The 21,678-nt window shown below is 39.6% G+C and overlaps 1 protein-coding gene across 1 annotated transcript; it reads right to left on the bottom strand.

Moving 5' to 3' along the window:
• Positions 1 to 3,969: 3,969 nt before the first annotated feature.
• On the bottom strand, positions 3,970 to 21,431 carry LOC139924035 (desmoglein-2.1). The gene is made up of 14 exons (XM_071914952.2): positions 21,280 to 21,431; positions 17,606 to 17,731; positions 16,361 to 16,519; positions 15,557 to 15,698; positions 14,580 to 14,743; positions 13,878 to 14,012; positions 13,162 to 13,347; positions 12,514 to 12,968; positions 12,268 to 12,410; positions 11,542 to 11,763; positions 10,847 to 11,089; positions 8,870 to 9,000; positions 7,362 to 7,652; positions 3,970 to 6,941 (listed from the first exon to the last, which is right to left on the bottom strand). Exons 1-14 carry the CDS (start codon positions 21,322 to 21,324, stop codon positions 5,787 to 5,789), a joined length of 3,597 nt encoding a protein of 1,198 aa, XP_071771053.2. The 5' UTR covers positions 21,325 to 21,431; the 3' UTR covers positions 3,970 to 5,786.
• Positions 21,432 to 21,678: the final 247 nt, after the last annotated feature.

The raw sequence follows: 21,678 nt of genomic DNA, 5'->3' as shown, positions 1-21,678 counted from the left end.
CCACAGCCTTTGCCACTCTTTCCCCATGGCCGATGTTGTTTTTGTCACTGCCATTTCCAGTTTCCCAGTGTTGGGGGTTACGTGTTACATAGTAACACGTTCGAGTAATCAGATTACTTTTTTGTGGTAACGAGTAACTTAACGCGTTAGTTTTGCAATTTATGTAATCAGTTATTAGTTACTTTGTCAAAAGTACACATACATTTCGCTACTTTTATTTTTCTTTCAAATGTTTAAATGTTTAGTGCAAATTAAAGTAGGCCTATAAATTAAAGTAAAAATTAAAGTATTGCGCTACATGATGTTATTAAAAGCAGACTATACAGCAGGCTGGCGGTGGAGGCTTCTAGGTTACAACTTGCTTTCAGAATGAACACAACAAACTGCAGAACTTGGAAATATTCGCATTACTTTGAACTGATCGAAGAAAAGGGTAAGAACATTGTTAACTGTAGTTTAGCTTTCACTATCATGCCATTAAGTGCCATGCACTGTAGCCTATAACTCTGGTTGTGGGAAAGTGTAGGCCGAGCGTGACCCATCCTACCACTGCTAGGAGATTTCACTAAGCCGGCAATTATTCAGTCAGTGCATGGGCATGTCAGGACAACAGATGAGTCATGATGGTCTGAGAAGGAGTGGCCTCACATCTTTCACTGAGGAAAAATGGAATCTGACTCACCTTGATTCGCCAGGTGCATCGCATGTATGAGAAACTGGCTGGGCATAAAGTCTTTTTATTTTTTGTTAATGCAGGTGGTTGTGATGTATTATGGTGATACTAGAGGTCATAGTTTACCCTCCTTTTCAATTATTACTACATCACTGGTGATATATTATTAATTAACCTGAAAATATAATTGATTTTTTTTATATAATATTGGTGTGATGCCTAATGGTGATCACTGATAGAGGTCACACTTTTCTTTTTAATTTAACCTACTGTTATACCACTGAAAATAACTTTATTAGAGACTTTATTAGATCAGTTTAGGAACCATTAACGTTATTTTTAAGAGAGTATGAATGATTTTAAATAGATGTTTAGATCTCAAACCCCCATGAAACCATCATATGCAGCGAGGATTACACAGAACAATTTCTATGACAGAATTCTGACTCCAACCATGGAAAAACACCGCAACCGACAAAGAGAGCAACTCCAACTTCAGCTGTATGGGCTACTCACCGCAAACAGCGCCAACACCAAAACGGGCGAAAAAATCAGATTCATGACCAGTGGATTGTTCTGGTATCCGGTAAAAGTGAACCAAACAGTCCCGGTCCTGTCTGAGCTGATGGGAGCAGAGGATGTCGAATATGTAAGGTGATGATGGGTTCTTCACCACATACACACCCTCACTGCAGGGCAGGTAGGACGGAGGGTGTGTGTGTGCGAGAGAGAGAGAGAGAGAGAGAGAGAGAGAGGCAGCTCAGACTGCCGACTAGTTCGTCTTTATGTGCCACAGCCTGAGAGACAATGAGTAAAGGAAAGAACTAACAAAACATGTTTACACATTCCACTCCCGCAGACTATTATGGAAGCCCATTCCCGCTACTCAATAAAATAAAAAACGACTAAATTGTGAGTTTTCTTCTCAGAATTCTTTGTATCTCAGAATTCTGACTTTATAACTCAGAATTCTGACTTTTTATCTCAGAATTCTGACTTTTTTCCTTAGGACTTTGACTTTATATCTCAGAATTCTGACTTTTTAATCTCACAATTCTGACTTTTAGTTTTTTTTGCGAGAGAAAAAAAAAGTCAGAACTCTGAGATATAAAGTCAGAATTCTGAGATATATAATTCAGAATTCTGAGATGTAAAGTCAGAATTCTGAGAAATAAAGTCAGAATTCTGAGATATAAAGTCAAAGTCTATAGTTAAAGTCAAAACTAAGAGTTTTATTTACTCCTGTGTGAAAATCATTTCAAATCAAAGTTATGCTGTGAGTTTTGTGAAATACAGAATACAATTTACAGCATGATGATCTGACCAATATTGAGGAGATAACCTGTGAATACTTGAACAGACATTGTTATCAATAGCATGGAAGTACACATGTCCATAGCCAAGCTAGAGGCCAACTCACAGTCAATGACGCCCTCTAGAGGCCTATTAGCCAAGTGTGGATGAGACTGACTAGCCGACTACTTGCCTGACTTGAAAATGCCTTGTGAACAAATGGTGAATTAATACACTACCAGTCAAAGGTTTGGACACACCTGATTGAATGTACTATGTTTTTCATTATCTCAAAGCCATTTTGATATAAAGGCTTATGCTTAAATGCTTGAAATTAGACAAATATAAATATTGAAGTTGATGCCTATGTATGAATTTCTTTCCAAAGCCTTTGCCTTTCCATCAAGGCAAAGGACGACTACTTTAAAGAATCTAAAATATAAGATAGTTTTGATTTGTTTAACAACATAACATTACAGCATTATACATGACAAATATTACATGTACATGACAAATATATAACAAATATTCAATGTTTCATTATAAAAGCAAGTTGAACTATGGGAAAAAACAATTACAATTTTCACTTTCCTCCCTACCTTTAACCATTTCTTTAAAATCATTCAATGAGACCAGCTCCTGTAGTTTCAGGTCCTTCTGGAGCTCGTTCCATGCCACAACTTAAATATCTGCTATGAAATAGTGCCATGAAATAGTGTTCAGCTCCTCTTATTTAAATTCCAAATCTTCAATTCCTCCAATCCAAAAACATGCAACCTTTAACTAATAGTATGGTTCTACATAATTTCCTCAAATAACCTCAAAATGAGGTCTGAACTGTTAATGGGCTTAAAAGAAACAGGCAATTTGGGGCTCACCATTGAGTCCCCTTGGATGGACTGTATTAAATTGCTAATTGCTATTTATCAATACAATTTCAACAATTACAATTTCCCATTTGGCAGACGCTTTTATCCAAAGCGTCAATAATTACTGTGCTATGCAGTGTTTGCATTTTATTTTACCATTGCATTACTAATTTTCTAATAACATGTTTGCAGGTGTCCTTCCAACTTTTCAGGGATTCCTGAAAAAACTTCAGCATGAAAAACCCCTGGTGCACTTGCTGCATGTGGAGATGGTGGCCCTGGTCAGAGAACTCCTCACCAAATTCATGAAGCCTGAGGCCATCCCACTGAGTGCCAAGGAGATACTCAAGGTTGATGTCCGGAGAAGAGACTTTCTCTTCTCCCTGCAACTATCTGACAAAAGGCTGTCTGTAGGAAGATATTGCTACTCTGCACTGAACAAGGCCCATGTGGAGAGGAAGACATGGGTTGAAAATGTGTACACCTCTCTCAGAGAAGAATACATGAAGGCAGCAGAATTTCAGACATTTTTTGAAAATGTGCATCCCTATTACTGTATTTTTTTTTAGATCTTGGTTATTTATTTTCCATTATTTAATTATCTGTTTTTCAGAAGGAAGCACTTCAAAGTTGCTAATTATTAACAATCATCATTCAGCATAAAAATGTGGCAATTGCTTTGGTTGTTCTCGTTATTGCACATTGCAAGTTTATAGACAAATGGTGCTGTATGCTGAATATTTTGACTGACATTTTTATTTCATTCATTCCAGTCCTTTAGGGACATAAGTCATACTGTCTTTTGTTTGATCATTATGTATTTTCCTTTCTTTTTTCAGAAGGTCACAGTTAAAGTTACAATATTGCAGTATTGTTTACAGTTTTCATTCAGCACATACTTTTATAGAGAAATAAATTGTGCAATGCACATACTTTTATTGAGAAATAAATGTGCAATGGTGCTCTTTGTCTCTATTTTACCTTTATTTAACCAGGAAGTCCCATTGTGATTAATAACCTATTTTTCAAGGGAGACCTGGCCAAGATTGGCAGCAGCACAGAAAAAGGCTTTTGTATATATTGTCTTGTATTCTTGTATCACGCAGACACACAAATGATTGTTGACCAAAAGTATTACGTACAAAAAAAGCTTTATTGGAGTAGTGACATTAAAAAAAACATACAAGGTTTTACAGGGTTTCAAGCAAAAGTTGACATCATTGCTAAGCACCACAACCAGGTTTCAGAGACCCAATGGGGAGACAACATTCAGCCAATTGATCTTTGGCAAGCCAGTTTCTGCACTAACTCAAGCTGCCAGGGGTAGTGCAACTTTCTTTAATATCTGTATTTATCCGTTCGGCAGTCTTTTCAGTGTTCCAGTAGTCTGGTATGCATAAACAAAAAAAAAAGTACATAAACATCACTTATACAGTCAAGCTTGACATAAATGATTTCTAATAGATATCTCTGAAGCAAACCCAACATTATTATGCCAAAATGTATTTTAGCACATTACAGAACGATCTAATAAAATGATCTAATAATAAATGTACATGTGTATGATAATAAATGAACCCGTGTTTCATAAGTGTGTTAAAATCATAACATAAATGTTGCTACCATTTGAGACATGACTGTGTATGCACAACACAAGGAAAGAAAAAAAAAAACATTGCTCTTTAGAAATCAGGTACAGCACACATTGCACAGTGTATTTACACACAAAATGAACATTAAAAGATAAAAACTTTTGTCTGTCTTCAAATACTGGAGTGTGTACAATTGATCAACCCATTGGGAACCATTACATTTTAATTACAGTTTTAGGAAGTGGATTTAGTTTTGGAATGAACACCACATATTTTGCCATTTTGAGTAATGAATCTAATGAAATCTAAAAATTCTGAAAAACCAACAAAATATGACACTGACCGGTAAAGAACTCATAATAACAGGAAAGGATTAGCACATTGTTTTCAAGAGCAACAATTACACCATATAAAGACCTAACTGACCAAACAAAACAATAACCCAAGTTTAGATCAAGCAGCGTCACTAGAAACCACAGTGCAAGAGAGCACAATGTATGCATGACCAGTATAATTGCTTGTATAGTTTTTGTTAAACGTAAGTGTGTTTGACCCTCTGCTCTAACACAATGTATCTGTTGCTTTACATTTGTATGGCTTATTGGTTTATTCCTCTGGTATAATAGTAAGCCAAATCAAGTTTATCTGTATAGCCCTTATTAAAAATTACAGTTTGTTTCAAAGGGCTTCATAACGCCCATATTATGAAAACAATAAATGAACATGAGATTGAGATTTACCTCAACTCCTGAAATCATAAACCATTATTACATATAAGCAAAGTAGCTACAACACCAAATGCAAGGTTATTATCTTTCTTTAAAAAGCAACAAAGTAGGTAATATTGTGGACTTTTCATCTGGAAAGAAGCTTAGAAGAAAAAAACTTATCAACAAGGAATAAAAAAATAAGTCAAACAAATGTGCACTAACACAAAGGTTGTAAGGGTTAGGGTTGGTTGTCTAACCTAACCCTAAACCTAACCCTAACCCTAAATGCATAGGTTTAAAAACACTTAAGCAGAAACTATATATCCTACACACATGCCCAAAATATACACTGCTCTCTGCTCACTAGCACGGCACTAAGACACTCAAATTTAACAGTGTATACATGCAGGCACATGAGGCTTCATTCCTAGTCAATATGCTGCAACAGGCCCTCTACCACTAAACTGAAACATGTACAGTTTTACAGCGTCTCTCATCAAAATAATTGAGATTGCCTTCAGAAGTTGGAACAACATAAAATATAACAACTTTCACACCTTATGATTGAAAGACACACCTGAGCAAGTTATCTTCCCAGTTACTTTCTTTTGCTCAGGCATTTCCTATTATCTATTGTTTTCCCAACACCTCATTCAGTGACTTTCTCGGTGGTCACCACTCTTTTCTCCTGCATCACGACCTTGTGGTGGCCAGGGACTGTGCTCATTGTGGTGGAAGACCCATTCAAAGCCACCATGTTGTTCTGAGAGCCAGTGAAGCTGCTGCCTTTGCTGTAGAGGAATCGTTGGGAGCCAGAGAGACCACTCATCTGGGACACACCTCCTGCCCCCTGGACCAGCTGCCCTCCACTTGCTGTTGGCCCCTCGACTAGTAGCACACTCTGAGATCCTGAAATCCCCCCTCGCTGCAGAGTGCCTCCTTGCACGAGGCAGGTCTGGCTACCCTGCAGCATCTGCCTGGATGCCACCGGGACCTGGCCCTCCACCACCATCATGGCCTGAGAGCCCGACAGGTTGCCAGTGTGGATCAGGTTGGCACCGCCCCCCTCTACATGCACTCCCTGCCCACCAACTCCACTTCTCTCCACAAACACTATGCCCTGCCCCTGGGCTGGTGCACTGGGCATCACAGTCTGCCCCTGTAACACCATACTTTGGGCAGCCCCAGTCTGGGCGCCGTTAACCACTATCATGCCCTGCAGGTTGGTTGCTGGTGTCTCAGCCAGCAGCATAGTGTTCTGAAGCTGTGGTTGAACTATGTAGTGCATAGGCTGAAGTACAGGGGTAGTGGTGTAGTAGACAGGTTGCTGCTGTAGTAGGAGCGTCTGGCCTTGGTTTGCCATCCCTTCCCTCACTGTGGTCATGCCTCCCCTCACTGTGCTTAAGCCTTCCGTCACGATGTGAGAATGGTCAGACGACTCCTTGACCACAGTCCGCTCCCTTTGAGGGACAGTGGCCTTGGGCTGGGGTGGTGGGAGCTGCTGTTGGGCAGACATTGTAGATGATATCGAGTTTACAGTGTTGATGGTGGGCCTGGGCAGGGACCTGGGAAGAGGACTGATCACTGTTTTGACAGGTTGAATCTCAGGTTGAATCTCCTTGCCACGGCACACCTCAGCCAGGGTCTTGAACTTTGGCCCCAGGTCATTGAGGAACTGGAGGTCGTTGTCAGACTCCAGTTGGCTGGAGCAACCAACTGAGCCAGCAGAAGAACCCTGGCCCTCGTAGTCATACACCAACAGACTGTCCTTCACTGCCTGGTTCTCTGCTGCACAGCTTGCCTTCTGCAGAGAAAAAACCAAAGGAAACCATGCAAATGTTACATCTTCAAACTTGAACATGGAAAGTGACTTGTTTGTTGATTAGGCACATTCCTTTTCTTTTGTACTCATACTGAGAACTGTGTTTAAAAGCAGCCATTGTGGTACTAGTATCCCTCAAGGCACTTGGTACATTCCGTTGCACCTGTCCAGCTGTATCAAGTTTTATCTAATTTGCTTTGTATTTCCCACATTCAAAAGACAATTGTAATCATAATGTGTTGGTGAGACAAAATATGATCATATTGAAACTATTCCTTAACACATCATGTCCCAGGAAGCTCCATGTTCCTTGTTCTACTTATAATATGAGTAAAATTTTGACGTCAGTATGGGTTGAGGAAAAGAAATGCCTAATGGTGGAACGGTGATCTGATTCCTCACCTGAGTGTAGTACTGTCCCAAGTAGTAGTCTGGCAGGGCAATGCCATGATACATTCCTCCTGCCTCTCTGTTGTCAAACTCGGAGTAGAAGCCACTGCCCTGCCCCTGGCCCATCCCCCATGTTCCTTCCCTGTAGCCACCTGCATAACCATCTTGGTAAAATGCCCCATCCATGGAGGTGGAGGATTTCTGGAACTCCACTGGCATCATGGGAGCCATTAGTGAGGCGTTGTTACCCATTTTGACCATCTCCCCATCCACCTGTGCTGCCATGTTTAGCACTGGCACTTCCTGTGATAGGCCAGGAGTCAAAGTGTTAGAACAGAAAGTCAGCAGTGGTCTTACATACAATAGCATGCACCTATATAGAGGGCTTTAAAGTCACAATGAAACCGTATTTTGAGAGCATCTTGCTTCCGTAATGTGGTGTATTTCCTGTTGAAACATGATCTTGGGGTGGGACATAAGGGAGCGATTATTCAAAAGTGTAAACCAATGGGATATCTGTTAGGGAGAGTAACAGTTGTATAGAGGCGGGGGCATGGTGTTGTTAAAAAATCTGCGATGGTTTTATTGGTTGGAATTTATATGTATGCCTCCTGATACACAGAGAAGTCACCACTAAAGGTTTTCTGTTTTCCAGGAACTAAAAGTATTGAGATTTTGATATAAAAATACAATAAAATAAAGTTTTTGCAATTTTGTGGCATAAATTGTCAATTAGGTGCATGTTATGATAATGAGAATGAGCTAAAAAGGTAATAAGTCATTTTTTAATTTCAGTGTGACTTTAAGGTGACATAACGCACGCTCTGGCAGTCATATGAGGTCCTCAGCTCTTGGACAACAGTGGCTGTGAATGGCTGATTGTGTTTCTAAACATACAACTTGGTCATCTCAACAGAGCTGAAAGACTGTTAATCTCTGTGCTGTTTTTGACTGGGAATTGTTCATTTCACCATTGAAACATCTGATTAATTTTGTGTTTAGATAATGTCAGCTTGTTAGCTAGCTAAACATAGCATTTGGTCAGTTAACCATAACAGTCTTGTTTGGTCCTGTTGTAAACACATGTGGTTTCTAGCCTACACAGCTAACGTAACTAGTAGAAGCTAGTGTTAGTAGTGGCTAGCAGTTACATGTAACATTAACATCTGATGCTTAGTCAGCCTGCTGGCTAGTTAGCTGTAACTGTTTGTTCAAGTTTACTGAGCTGACTCTTCTCAAGCTACAACTCAGAGTGTTGTGGAGTATCTCTCTTTTTTTAGCCTGGTTGTTATATGCCCACAGTCAATTCTCTAATGGACCTCCATAATGGTGCCAGGCATGGTTGCTGGGAGATTTGTAACACTACTTCAAAATCTTTTGTCCTGAAGGCAATTCTATTTGCAAGGCAAACAGAGTAGACATTGTACACAACAGTGAGCAACATATCAATATTCACAAGTTTATAACACTGACATCACATGAAAATTAAAATTAAAGTAAATTAAAGATAATGGTCCTACCGTGTTCTCGCCCTGACCCTCAGTATGGTAGGCCATGAGGTGTGATTTGGTGTCAAAGGGCATCTCAGTAAAGCCCCCTGGCAGACCCCCAGCCCCACCACAACGGCAGAAGAGCAGCAACAGAGGGATGACTGTGAACACAACAAACATTTTCAGTGTAACTCAGTGTTCCCCAAAGTGTGTTTCGGGGACCTCTAGTGGTCCTTGGCTGACTTCCAATGCCAGTGCCTATGACGTAGTTGCAGTTCTATTGTACGTCAATAAAAATTCATTTGATCAGAAAACCATGTTATTTTTAATGAACATTAAAAAACACAATATTTACATTGTAGCGCTTTTGCTATGAAATAACACATACTCAAAAAAACATAGCTGAAAACCTCAATGCTGCAAGAAATATTTTTTCCAGTTTGGGTAGAGAACTGATTTCAAATATTTTCTACAGTTGCATCTATTGACAAATGATCAGTTTAATTAAATATATCTCCCAAGAATCTCACACCCCCAACGCACACACACACACACACCCAACCTAGATAACATGACCTAACACGCAGTGGCAGGCTAGTGAATGCAACATACAGCTACAGAAAAAAAAAAAGACTATGGGTGTTTAACTAGAAAAGGGGAGATGTTGCAGAGGACTGTTGGTGGTTTAAGTTCCCCCTCTTGTGTTGTTATCATATTATTACACTTGTGTATGTGGTAGGGCATTTGTCTCCCAGGGCGCCCTGTTGAATATAAAACTTGAGTGCGCAAGCTAAGATGATGTCTCCGTATGTTTATTGATGTATTACACAAACAAAGGAGACAATTGGCCGCAGTAACATCACACTGGGAATTATGGGAAGTTGCAGAAAGTAGCAAGAATTGGCTGCACTCAAGCCGATGTGCAGAGCCCAATTGACTGTATCTACTTTATTATAGCTCAGTAGTGTGATGGGGGTCCCCCCCAAAACAAAGAAGAATTTCACTACTATTTTTACTATTAGACAGTATAAAGAGAGGATGTGTAAGAATGACAGACTATTTGCTTTCTTGATTTCTCTACTGGTATCTCTCCACTTCCAGCAGACAATTATGCAAGTGTAACAAGGCTAGGTGCGCCTAGTGGTGGCTGGACCATTCTGGTTTTATGGTGAATGGACTATGCATATAATTCTTGTCTGGTGCATGTTTTAATATTTCTAATATTTTTCAGCGTGTCAGACAGACCAAACCCTAGTCCACCTTTTTTAAATTTCTCCACAGTACTACATACAGTTGAAGGGATTATGCTTGTGTATAGTATGTAATAGTCCCCAAACATCTATACACTGATTTGTCAAAATCCTATGCATTGATTAGTTGGATGTTGAAAGGTACAGTACAGAGCTCCTGCAGACAGATCTACATCTCTGTTGTTAAGAAACTCCTTCATTTATTTTGATATTTGGAAAGATATGTACACTGTTTATTGCCTATTTTGGTCTAAGTCTTGAATATACTCAGTTTGCTCAGATCTCTGTCTTGACTTGGTCTCAACATAAGTTCCTAAAGCAAGGCTTTAGTCAAATATTTGACCATGTGGGCCTTCATCAGGATGAATGTCACATCATACTAGAGCTGCAACGATTAATCGATTAATCGATTAGTTGTCAACTATTAAATTAATCGCCAACTATTTTGATAATCGATTAATCGGTTTGAGTAATTTTTTAAGAAAAATAAGTCAAAATTCTCTGATTCCAGCTTCTTAAATGTGAATATTTTCTGGTTTCTTTACTCCTCTATGACAGTAAACTGAATATCTTTGGGCTGTGGACAAAACAAGACATTTGAGGACGTCATCTTGGGCTTTGGGAAACACTGATTGACATTTTTCACCATTTTCTGACATTTTATAGACCAAATAACTAATTGATTAATCGAGAAAATAATCAACAGATTAATCGACAATGAAAATAATCGTTAGTTGCAGCCCTACATCATACTCACGTAGTAGCATCAGCAGGCCCAGGAAGAGCAGTCCGATGGCTGCAGCTCCTAACTCGGCTCCTTTCCTCGGGCGACTGCCAGCGCCTCGCACTCCGCAAACCTTCCCATCCTCACAGGTACAAACTTCCACCTTGACCTGCTGCACGTCTGGACAGGCCACTCCCTGCTGGTCCTTCACCTCCAGTGCCACCTCATAGGAACCAGGCCACATGGACTCCTGGGCCCTCAAGATGGCCGAGGTGTCTGTTGGCAACAGCACAATCACATGGTACTCAGTTGGAAGTGGCTGAGTGTAGTACTCTAATACGCAGTGCTCTATAGTTATTTTTCCTGAGGTCCTTGGTCAGGTTCCTATTGACTTTTCCAAAGTCTAGAGGTTCCTATTGGCTGTTCTTTGACATCAGAGCTCCTAGATGTTGGATCAACCTGCCTGGGCTTAAGGCTGCTAAATCTGTCATCTTTTAAATCACTTCTTAAAACTCACTTTTATAGACTTGCTTTTATGTAATTTTTTATTAATTGCCTTTTTTTTGCCTTGCTCAAATTTTCTTTCATGCTTTCATTGCCTTTGCTGTCAATTTTAACAGTTTTTTTTTAAATCCCTTTCTAAAGCGTTTTGAAACTGTTTTGGAAATTGCTATATAAATAAAGATTATTATCATTATTATTATTATTACTATTAGTGCTCTCCTCACCATTAAGATGCTCCACATCCCATTTGCCCTTGGTGCCCTCTGGGACGATGTAGAAGCTGAAGGGAGCTGAATTAGGGAATGCATCTTCATCCTGAGCGCTCACAGTGACGGCGTCAGCAGTAGTACACATAGTCTGGACGTTACTGGTCAGGGTCGGGCAGTGGTCATTTAAGTCTTCCACCTGGATGGCTATGGTGCCGGTGGCTGTTTTAGAGGGCATGTCTGTAAAGGGAAATACAGAAAAGAGGACAGGTCAATCCGGTCAGCATTTCCCTCTGCACTGAACAATCTACCAGGGACACATCATGGATGATTTTGGTGTCTATGTTTTAACAGCTAAATTTGGTGTATTCCTTTAAACTATGCTGCTCATAAGGGCATGAAACTAACTTTTTCAGGAACTGGCCACAGTGGCAACTGGATTGTGGCCAACATTGTTTTAGAATAGAAAATACTGATTCAAGACAATCTGATTACCTGCCAAAGTGTATGGTAGAATTTATAGACTTCTCGGCCAAAGCCAAAATGTACCAGCATTTGGCTGCTGGTCAGTGATAAAATCAAGCCCTGATACTGATGTTATATCTGGTCTATTCAACTTTTTGTCTGATGAGGCATTCCTTTTACTTTCCTATGCCATTTACTTTACTTGGAACCACGTTGTTCTAATACAAGCATTCTGAAATGTATCAGGTATGGAGCAGAGCACATAGTGGAAGAGTTTACCTTCTGTCATGCAGAGCACTTTAGCAAAATATGTCCCATTGACCAGAAATGGAGACTCTCTGTCAGGCACCTTGTTGAGTTTAATCTCAGCCGTCTTCGGGTCGATGGTCAGCCAGTTGCCAGGATCTGAGCCCTTGGCATACCTACAACAGAAATAAGCTGTCAATTGTTTCATTGTTGAAAATTAAACCTACATTGAGTATTATCTTCTGTAAAGAGATTTTGTGTGTATGTGCATGCACTAACCTGACATTCTCAGCTGGTTTCAAGGTATCTCCATCCAGTGCTGGGTAGCTACCAATAACCTCATTAATGTTGACGGTCTGGCCTCCCTCTGAGATAGGAATTGCTTTGACCTTGGGGTCGAAACGTGGCCCCTCAGGCTCGTTCACCACATTTATTTTGATTGGATAGGTTTTATAGTTGGTGGTCCCACTTGATGATCCTCCAGTTCCAGATGCAGCTCCAGATACAGGTCCAGTTCCCCCAGGCCCACCTCCTGTACTTCCTCCTCCTCCTCCTCCTCCTCCTCCTGCTCCTCCTCCTCCTGCTCCTCCTCCTGCTCCTCCTCCTGCTCCTCCTCCTGCTCCTCCTATTCCAATAATTGTCCCAGCTCCAGGTGCATCAGGATCATATGGGTCAGCTTTGTTTTTCACAGCCAGTCCTAGTTCAAGATCCTTCACATCCTCATAATCCACAGCCTGGGGAATGGCACACAAAAAGATCAGTAAAATAAATAAATAACTCTTTGTAGTTTTTCTTTCTATTTCTATTTTGTGCATGGAGCATATTAATTGCATTTTAAGACATTATTTCACAAAATTTCATGAGACCAAGATGTAGAATTTTTTGATAGAATTCTCAGTAATTCTCAGGTTGCTAATTCAGCAGCACCTTGTCAAGCATTAGGATGCCCTCGTTGGTCTTAGGGTCTGTCTTGATGCTGAAGTAGCCAGCTTCGTTGCCTTTGACGATATCAAACACAGCGTCCCAGTTTTCTGTGTCCTTCACGTCCAGGTCCTCTGCTTTGATCCTCATCACCTCCACACCCTCCGTGTTCTCCTGAATACTGCCCGCATACTGCAGGTAAAACATGTTATGAGCTAACTATAATAGGGTCCCTATGCAGTATTAAACAAAAATCACAATCTGACTACAAAATTACTATGGGCCAATATGCCTAGGTGTGTTTTTAAAATCTTAGCCCTCTGCTTTTTAACTTTCAAACCAGCACATGCCTGGATTTGGATTTTTTTATGCCACGAGAACACATTTGTGGTTACAATTTCTCTTTTTCCTATGCTGTACTTCTCTCATATCTCATGCAGGAACATACTCTGAGCTAACTATTACATCCAAGACATACTGGCCTGTTTTAGTGTCACATGGACTAAATGCTGTTTGAGGCCATTCACCCGTCTCAAAAATATTTGTATTTCTTTGTTTTTAATATGGTATATATAGATTAGCATATGCCACATAATATTTTTTTTTCCTCAAAAGGAAACAGCATTTAAACCATGCAACTCTAAAACTCTACAGGGAATCAATTTCTATATGCAACCATATATAATATGTTGATATATCAGTGTTATATCAGACATAACTACCTCATCTTTCTCCAGAGTGGGGAGGTTGTCGTTCACATCTCGGATGGAAATGGTAACAGTGCAGGTTGCAACTTTTCCCTCTGGTTTGCCGTTCATGTCCTGACTTCTCACTGTCAGAAAGTATGTCTCATGGAGCTGAAATACAAAACAGCAGTTTTCAGTGTTTCCCCTAGAATTTAATTCTCGTCAGAGTGGAAAGGCCTCTGAAGCAGCATTTAGCCCATGGGACACAAAACATCTACACAAATACTACAGCTACTACTACTACTAATATCACTAATAATAAAACATTCATGGATGCTTTTGTGGAATTCCATCAAATAGTCACATTAGAATCAAGTCAGGTTAAGGGTTCCCATAGACAACTAGTGTAGAACTGATAAATTCTACAATATGTAATCAATCAAGCTGCATCATACTCATCATATCAGAGGTGGACAACACTGGCTATGTTTACATACATGGAGTAAGCTGGTTATTGGTCATACTGGCTGGATTCCTCAATTTTGAGATACTACAATTTATAGCTACTGTAGTTTCATAAATATTATTAAAAAATATATATAATATTTTTCCTATTCACCTGTGGTGCTTAAGAACATAATTTTTTTGTGCATGGAAACACAGCCACTAACTGGCTGATAGCTGCTTTTTAATAAATGTCCAACATTGGCCCAATATATTGGTAATCATAGTCCATACCTCTCTGTCCAGTGTGGGCTGTTTGACATGGATCTCTCCACCCCTGGTGATCCTGAACATATCTTCTCCTGGTGGTTGCTGCTCTATGATGGTATAGGCGAGCTGAGAGTTCTCAGTCCCTGGCTCATCTAAATCAGATGCGGTGACTTTCATAACGAAGGTACCTAGAAAAACAGCAACAAGTGAGGCAGTCATCAACCTTGATACTGTACTCTGAAAATTTTGTGCTTGTTTAGGTTGACTTTGAACTTGGCCACCTCCGTTGGTCAAATGCTTGCTGAGAATTTGCACTCGGACAAGCGCTATTTAGGCTTACTTTAAGTTTTTATACTTTTTTACCCTTTTTTTTAGTGAACGGGGAATGTGGAGTTGTTAATATTGACATTTTGGCAATTGTGCTCCTTAACGTACATGTGTTTTTTGTCAAGTAAAGATGCCACAGTTGTCATAGACATTTGCAACATTAGGCCATGACCAGATAGGACGCTCTTTGCAAGATTATTTTGGGGCATTTTTTCTCTTTATTAGAATTGTTTAGAATGGAGAGAAACAAAGATTACAGAAGAGAGAAAGAGGGGGATGACGTTATAGAAAGGTCCCAGGCTGGCTTTTAACCCAAGATGTCTCCCCCCCCCCCCCCCAAACCCCAACAACTACAGTACTGTGCAAAAGTCTTAGGCACCCTAGATTTTTTATATAAATTTGGTCTCAGATGTTTCGCTTTCTGCATTAGTGTGGCAGCAGACTGCTCTTTATAGTACATTTGTTGATATTTAGATTTTATTATTTTTGAAAGCATCAGAATTTTTTTTACATGTACCTAAGACTTTTGCACAGTACTGTAGATTCGAGACCACAAGACTGTGTTTCATTTACAACCAAGCCATGTAGGTTGTTTTTGAAACTTTTAGGATAACTAACATTACACTTTAGGATGGGAGTTTGTGGGAATTATACTGGACAGCAAACACACCAACCTGTAGGGCTGAGTTCATCCACCACCCCGGGCTCGATGATACCAAACACTGGAGGGTTGTCATTCTGATCTGTCACCCGGATCCGTAAGTCGATGTTTTTCTCTGCAAAACTATTATTCCTGTACGTCGCAACACCCGACAGCTGAAACACCAGAAGATACACCATTGATATTGTTGTCAACATCATCACTGTCAGTCATCATTATCATCATCATCATCATCATCATCATCATCATCATCATCCTGATCACTTTGCTTTTCACGACACTTTTCACTTCTCCTTTCATTAACCAAAGTATATGTTATTTCAGGATCTATCATCAAGTGTGGAATTTTTTGGAAAATGTGGTGACTTTGTGGTTTCTTAATCAGAATCAGAATCAGAAACGTTTATTCGCCAAGTACAATGCACAAGCAATTGATGCAGGTGTCAACATAAAGACTAATAAGAATAAGAAAAATGGAAAAAAATTAAAATGTAAAAAGTACATACAATAAAATACAACTAAAAGTAAAAGATATGTGCAATGAATTATGTACAGATATGTGCAATGAGCAATGTGCAATATTATGTACGTTTACATTATATGATCAGTGATATAACAGAATATATAGAGTACATTTTATATACACCAGAAGCCTGTGGCAGTAATGAATTGGCAGGAAATGGCTGCCAAATATTTCAGTAATAAAAACAGTGTTAACAGAGTTATTCACCCCTATCAAGGAAAAAATGACATAAGAGCCAACAAGAACGACATAGAATAGAATAGAATAGAATAGAATTGAATCTGTCACACTCACATTGTACTGCTGGATGGCCTCGCGGTCTAGAGGACCAGTCACACGAACCAGGCCATTGTCAGGGTTGACTACAAACAGGTGGAAGGGATACTGGTCTGCACCAATGCCGCTTAGGGAGTATTTCACATTCCCATCTCCTTGATCAAAATCTGACCGGATCTGAAACACAGAGAGGGAGACCTGATGATTTGGCTGAACACAATCACCCACTATTCATTTTTATCACACCTGAAAACAGTTCTAGAACTATACATGTATTAGCTGGTGGTGGAAGTGGATGAGTGAATGGGATTTTTTCAATCTATTCAAAAAACACTTGTGTCAGTGTTTTGGTTTTTGAGGTACTGAAAGCAGAAGGTTTTTTTTTTTTACCATTTGCTAGCAAAGTTAGAGAAGTTAGTGCAAGCTGATGGGGCTAAAAACCACCAGATTGAAGTTTTAGTCATGCAAACGTTTCTCTGGGACGGAGCTGCTCTGGAGGCAGAAATACTTCTTATTGTCATTCATTCATGATCTTGGAAGGGCAGCAGGCCAGGCTAACTAGTTTACCTAGATAACATAGTGTGGCTGGATTGCATTTTTCCCCAAAGCAAAAGCTGCATTTTAAAATTCTTAGCGGCATCTACCCCCACTATGAATTTTTAGTTCTGATAGAGAGATAGAAACTACAGAGCATAGCTTCTTTACCTGCTTCCACAGTGATTCTTTTTGAGAATAGAATAGATAGAATGGCTTGACTCAAATTAATAGAAATTTGAGTTTAGTAACCCCTTGGATTATTTTGATGACCTTTGTTTTTTCACCCTCCTTTTTTCATTTTTAAATTATATTTTGTTTTCATTTAATTTTGATAATGGGTATCTGAAACTCAGATGTAGCAAACTTCGTTGTGAAGATATTGTTTGGTTTGTTGATTGAATTTGCCTTATTTGTGAATTGCTTCAATAAAAAAAAAAAAAAAAGTTAGTAGTAAGAACACTAGGCTTCATAATATTAGCTTCCTCCTCTCTTACCTCTTGACATTTTCACTGGGCTTAATGTTACTTGGCCAGAAAAACTATAGTTCTTTGGCTCCGCCCACTGAGGTTTAACTCAACCAATGACATTAGTTCTGCTATGCTGGAGTAATGTTTGACTTTTCTCAGATTTATTTATTTTACTTTTTAAGCCCCATTGACTTCCACAAGTATTAGTAACACAAAGTACGGTATACTATGATGTTCGAGTCAAAGACTAATGACTCACCCTCGCAATGAACGCCTTCTTGGTGTGGTCTATGTTTTCTTCCAGTGGCACTGGAGGGATGATCCATTCCCTTCTATGTCTTACCAGACCATTCCAGGAATTAGCCTCCACCACAGCAGCAACAACCTGGAGACATAATACAATAGATATCATTACTTTACAATGAACCATTCATTTTGCGGTTAATCTATCTGCATGAAGTCCACATGTAAAATCCAATATGTAAGGCTGCATATCAGTTAAGGTTTTATTATGGGATGGGATGCGATTGTGGCAGGAAAGAGGTATACAGAGGTGCATCTTGGGAGGCACCTTGGAAATCAACCAAGGTTTACCTTGCCTTTTAAACTCTTAGACAACATTCCTAAGTGCTTTTTCCAAAGCACTTTCCAAAGAAAAACTGAATTATCTGATATATTTTGTACTTTTTCTCATATTTATATTCATATTAAAGGTTCTCAATGAGTTTCAATCCTTATCTAGGGCTTTTATGAAACCCAGTGATGAGATGCATCAAGGCCCCAAGGTTCATCAAAATCTAACCAGTGATATCGCACCACACATAGACAAACAAGTAAACAAACGTAACAAGATAAACTCATTAAGATTGCCATGTTTGGCATGAATGTCAAGTCATTGCATTTTTGTTGTAATCTACATGTGAAATCAACCTTTCCATCCAGTAATATTTTCATCTTGGTAACCTAACTGACAAGCTGACTCGTATGCCAACGACAACAAATCCTCTATGTGGTTCCATGGCTCCCTTCTTGGCTGTGGTTTTACATGGAAAAGACTCAGCAAAGAGTTGCACAATCATATGCAAAGAGTGAAAACCACTTGAGTACAAAATGGCGGTAGGCAATCGGTAGGGAAGCCTTCTCCACCAAACCCCTTAATTTTATCCCTGAAATGAGCATTAATTACCCATTAAAAATAGCAGCTTTAAAAAAGTACGGTTAGTATCATGGGTTTATAAGGGATTTATTAATGGGTTGATTTGTGGAGACACTAGTAATTAAGGGATTTCTCATGCCTTTTATGCATAGTTTACAGGGTTATTAATGAGTTATTAATGGACATCTCCTATCTCCCTGAATTTTACATTGAATTACAAAGTAAGGAGTCAAAAGTTAAGGGGTGTTTAAGATGGTTTTGATGGGCTCTCCCCCATTAATTTTATTTTATTTGTTGGTTTATTTAACAGGGACAGTGCGCATTAATAAACATTGCTGTAAATGTGCCAGAGTTAGCCAAGAGGCTATAACAACTATAATAACTCCCTTAATTAATTTAAAGGGGATTTTGCATTAATTAATGTAAATGTAAGGTTATTTTAAGGGATTACAGGTTCGTAGAGAATGTATGGAAAGTGGCTCTTGTCTGTCATTCGGATCAATGCATTCACATCTAGATGCAGGCAACTGAGAAATGGACATTGGGCTTTTCAGAAGAGTCATACAGCATGAAAACGTCAGCATGATAGATGGCCACGCTGCTGACTCTGCTAATTCAAAAGCGCTAGTGCAGTGCCTGTTCAAAACATGCCTGTTCGGAACGGGCCGATTGCTTGGCCTCCGGTATTGCTGCTTGCAGCTTTCTCGAGAACCGCTCATCCAAACAACTTCACACTCGACACTGCGCTTCCTTCCTCCGTCCTTGGGTCTCCAGCAATACACCCGCCAAATGTGAAGTAGATCGAATGAACGGTTCTCAAGATATGCAAAGGACACACATACAGACAGAGATTCCTTGCTTTATAGTATGATACTGTTGGTTTACACAGAGGATAATATTTCCATCAGGTAGTGAGTTTAGTGGCTTTCTACAAGTATTTTACAAAGTTCAAAAGTCACACAACTCAACAGAGAGACTGAGACATCACAGGTTTAATCCCTGCAGCAGCCAAAGTGTGTCAATTAACAGCCAAGCAAGACAGTGACCCTGCAAATGAGTGTCAGCTAAATGCCTGAAAAATGTAAATGTTACAGATGTGTTTCATGATAGCAAGGACTTGAATCTACGGAATCAATTAGTGGGGATTCTTTGTGATTTAGGCTGTTATGACGGCTAGATGTTCACATAAAAATCTTCTTCTAAACTCTCAGACTCCCTCCGCAGCCTTTGTCACTCTTTCCCCACGGCCGACATTGTTGTTGTTCTGAGTTTTTGTCACCGCCATTTCCAGTTTCCCTAACGGTTACGGACGCCTCTTTAATCTTCTTGCTGCCGTAGAGTGTAGGGATGGAACGATATATATCGAAATTCAATATAACGAAAAAAATGTGACAATACGGGGCTGAATCTGAAAATGAATCGCGATATTACATTTTGTTCTGCTGTAGTAATCACAAATGAGACGGCTTGCCCATAATTTCACAAGCTCTACATCCAAATTATATTATTTGCACTTTGTAATGACATTTTTAAATTGCCGTTTACATTCTAGCAAGACAATGTCATTCCTAGAAAGATTTGTGACTCAGAAATGGATCACTGAACTCATCACTTTTATTAATTCCATTGCATCGTAAGCATATCTTCCCATCCCTAGTAGCGTGTAAATAAACAAACAATATGAAGCTGCTTGATGGTAAAAGCGTCTACCAAATGCCATGCACTGTATATCTGTAAGCCGCGTGTGACCCACCCTACCACTCCTATGAAATTTCACTAAGCCAGCAGTTATTCAGTCAGTGCATGGGCATGTCAGGATAACAGATGAGTCATGATGTCCTAAGAAAGGAGTGGCCTCACATCTTTCACTGAGGAAAAATGGAATCTGACTCACCTTGATTTGCCAGGTACATCGCATGTATGAGAAACTGACTGGGCAGTACAGTCTGTTTGTAGTTTTGGCTGAGGTACCCAATGCAAATCTTCTTCTACATCCTATTCTATTCTTTGTCACATAGCCTGCACAGTTGTGTAATTTCTACTGTGGAATGATCTCTTCCCTTTGCACTACGAAACACCTTCATTTTATCCCTGAAATGTCCTTAATTTCTCATTACATAAACATTGTATCCATTGTATCCATTAAAAATAACAGCTTTAAAAAAGTTAAGTTAGTGTCATGGGTTTACAAGGGATTTATTCATGGGTTGGTCGGTTCACAGAGACACTAGAAATTAAGGGATTTTTTTTATGCCTTTTGTACATGGTTTACAGGGTTATTGATGACTTATTAATGGAAATGGTTCCTGTCTCCCTGAATTATACATTAAATTAGAAAGTAAGCAGTCAAACATTAAGGGGTGTTTAAAGTGGTTTTGATGGGGTCTCCTCCGTTAATAACTCCCTTAACTCATTTTAAGGGGATCCTAGAGATATTTTTCATTTGTGTGTAGAAACAACATAAGACTCAACTTTCTAACTTGTGACAAGGAAGACAGCGCAGCATTGCCATGGAGTTATTATGGTCAACATGAATATAGCCTATGAATACGTCAGTGAAAATAACTTCATTAGAGACTTTTAGATTAGATTAGGAACCATTAACACTATTTTATGTATGAATCGTTTTTTTAATAGATGTTAGTATACTCAAACCTCCATGAAACCATAATATGCAGCGAGGATTACACGGAACAATTTCAGAATTCTGACTCCATGGAAAAACACCGCAACCGACAAAGAGAGCAACTCCAACTTCAGCTGTATGGGCTACTCACCGCAAACAGCGCCAACACCAAAACGGGCGAAGAAATCCGATTCATCACCGGTGGATTGTTCCGGTATCCGGTAAAAGTGAACCAAATAGTCCCGATCCTGACGGAGTCTGGACTGATGGGAGCAGAGGAAGTCGAATATGTAAGGTGATGACGGCTCCATCCACACCCTCACTGCAGGGCAGGTACGACGACGGATGGTGTGTGTGTGTGTGTGTGTGTGTGTGTGTGTGGGTGTGAGTGTGTGTGTGTGTGTGAGAGAGAGAGAGAGAGAGAGAGAGAGAGAGAGCGAGCGAGGGAGCGTGAGAGTGAGAGAGTGAGAAAAAATGAGCATTGTTTTTATCCAAATAAACAGTTTCAAGAAAAAGGTAAAAAGAAAAAAAAATGGAACTAGCACAAATT

The sequence above is a fragment of the Centroberyx gerrardi genome, chromosome 9, assembly GCF_048128805.1.
Source record: "Centroberyx gerrardi isolate f3 chromosome 9, fCenGer3.hap1.cur.20231027, whole genome shotgun sequence".
NCBI classification, from domain to species: domain Eukaryota; kingdom Metazoa; phylum Chordata; class Actinopteri; order Beryciformes; family Berycidae; genus Centroberyx; species Centroberyx gerrardi.
The sequence above is the reverse complement of the archived record's forward strand: the minus strand, read 5'-3'. Positions and strand labels throughout refer to the sequence as shown.

What these genes read in the sequence shown, in the direction of transcription:
- LOC139924035 (XM_071914952.2), bottom strand. Translation starts at nt 21,324, where the DNA reads ATGAATCGGATTTCTTCGCCCGTTTTGGTGTTGGCGCTGTTTGCG. An exon ending in AGTGCTCTGCATGACAGAAG is followed by an intron (nt 11,764 to 12,267) that starts GTAAACTCTTCC and finishes TTCCCTTTACAG; the next exon opens with ACATGCCCTCTAAAACAGCC. An exon ending in GGGCCTGCTGATGCTACTAC is followed by an intron (nt 9,001 to 10,846) that starts GTGAGTATGATG and finishes TTGTGTTCACAG; the next exon opens with TCATCCCTCTGTTGCTGCTC.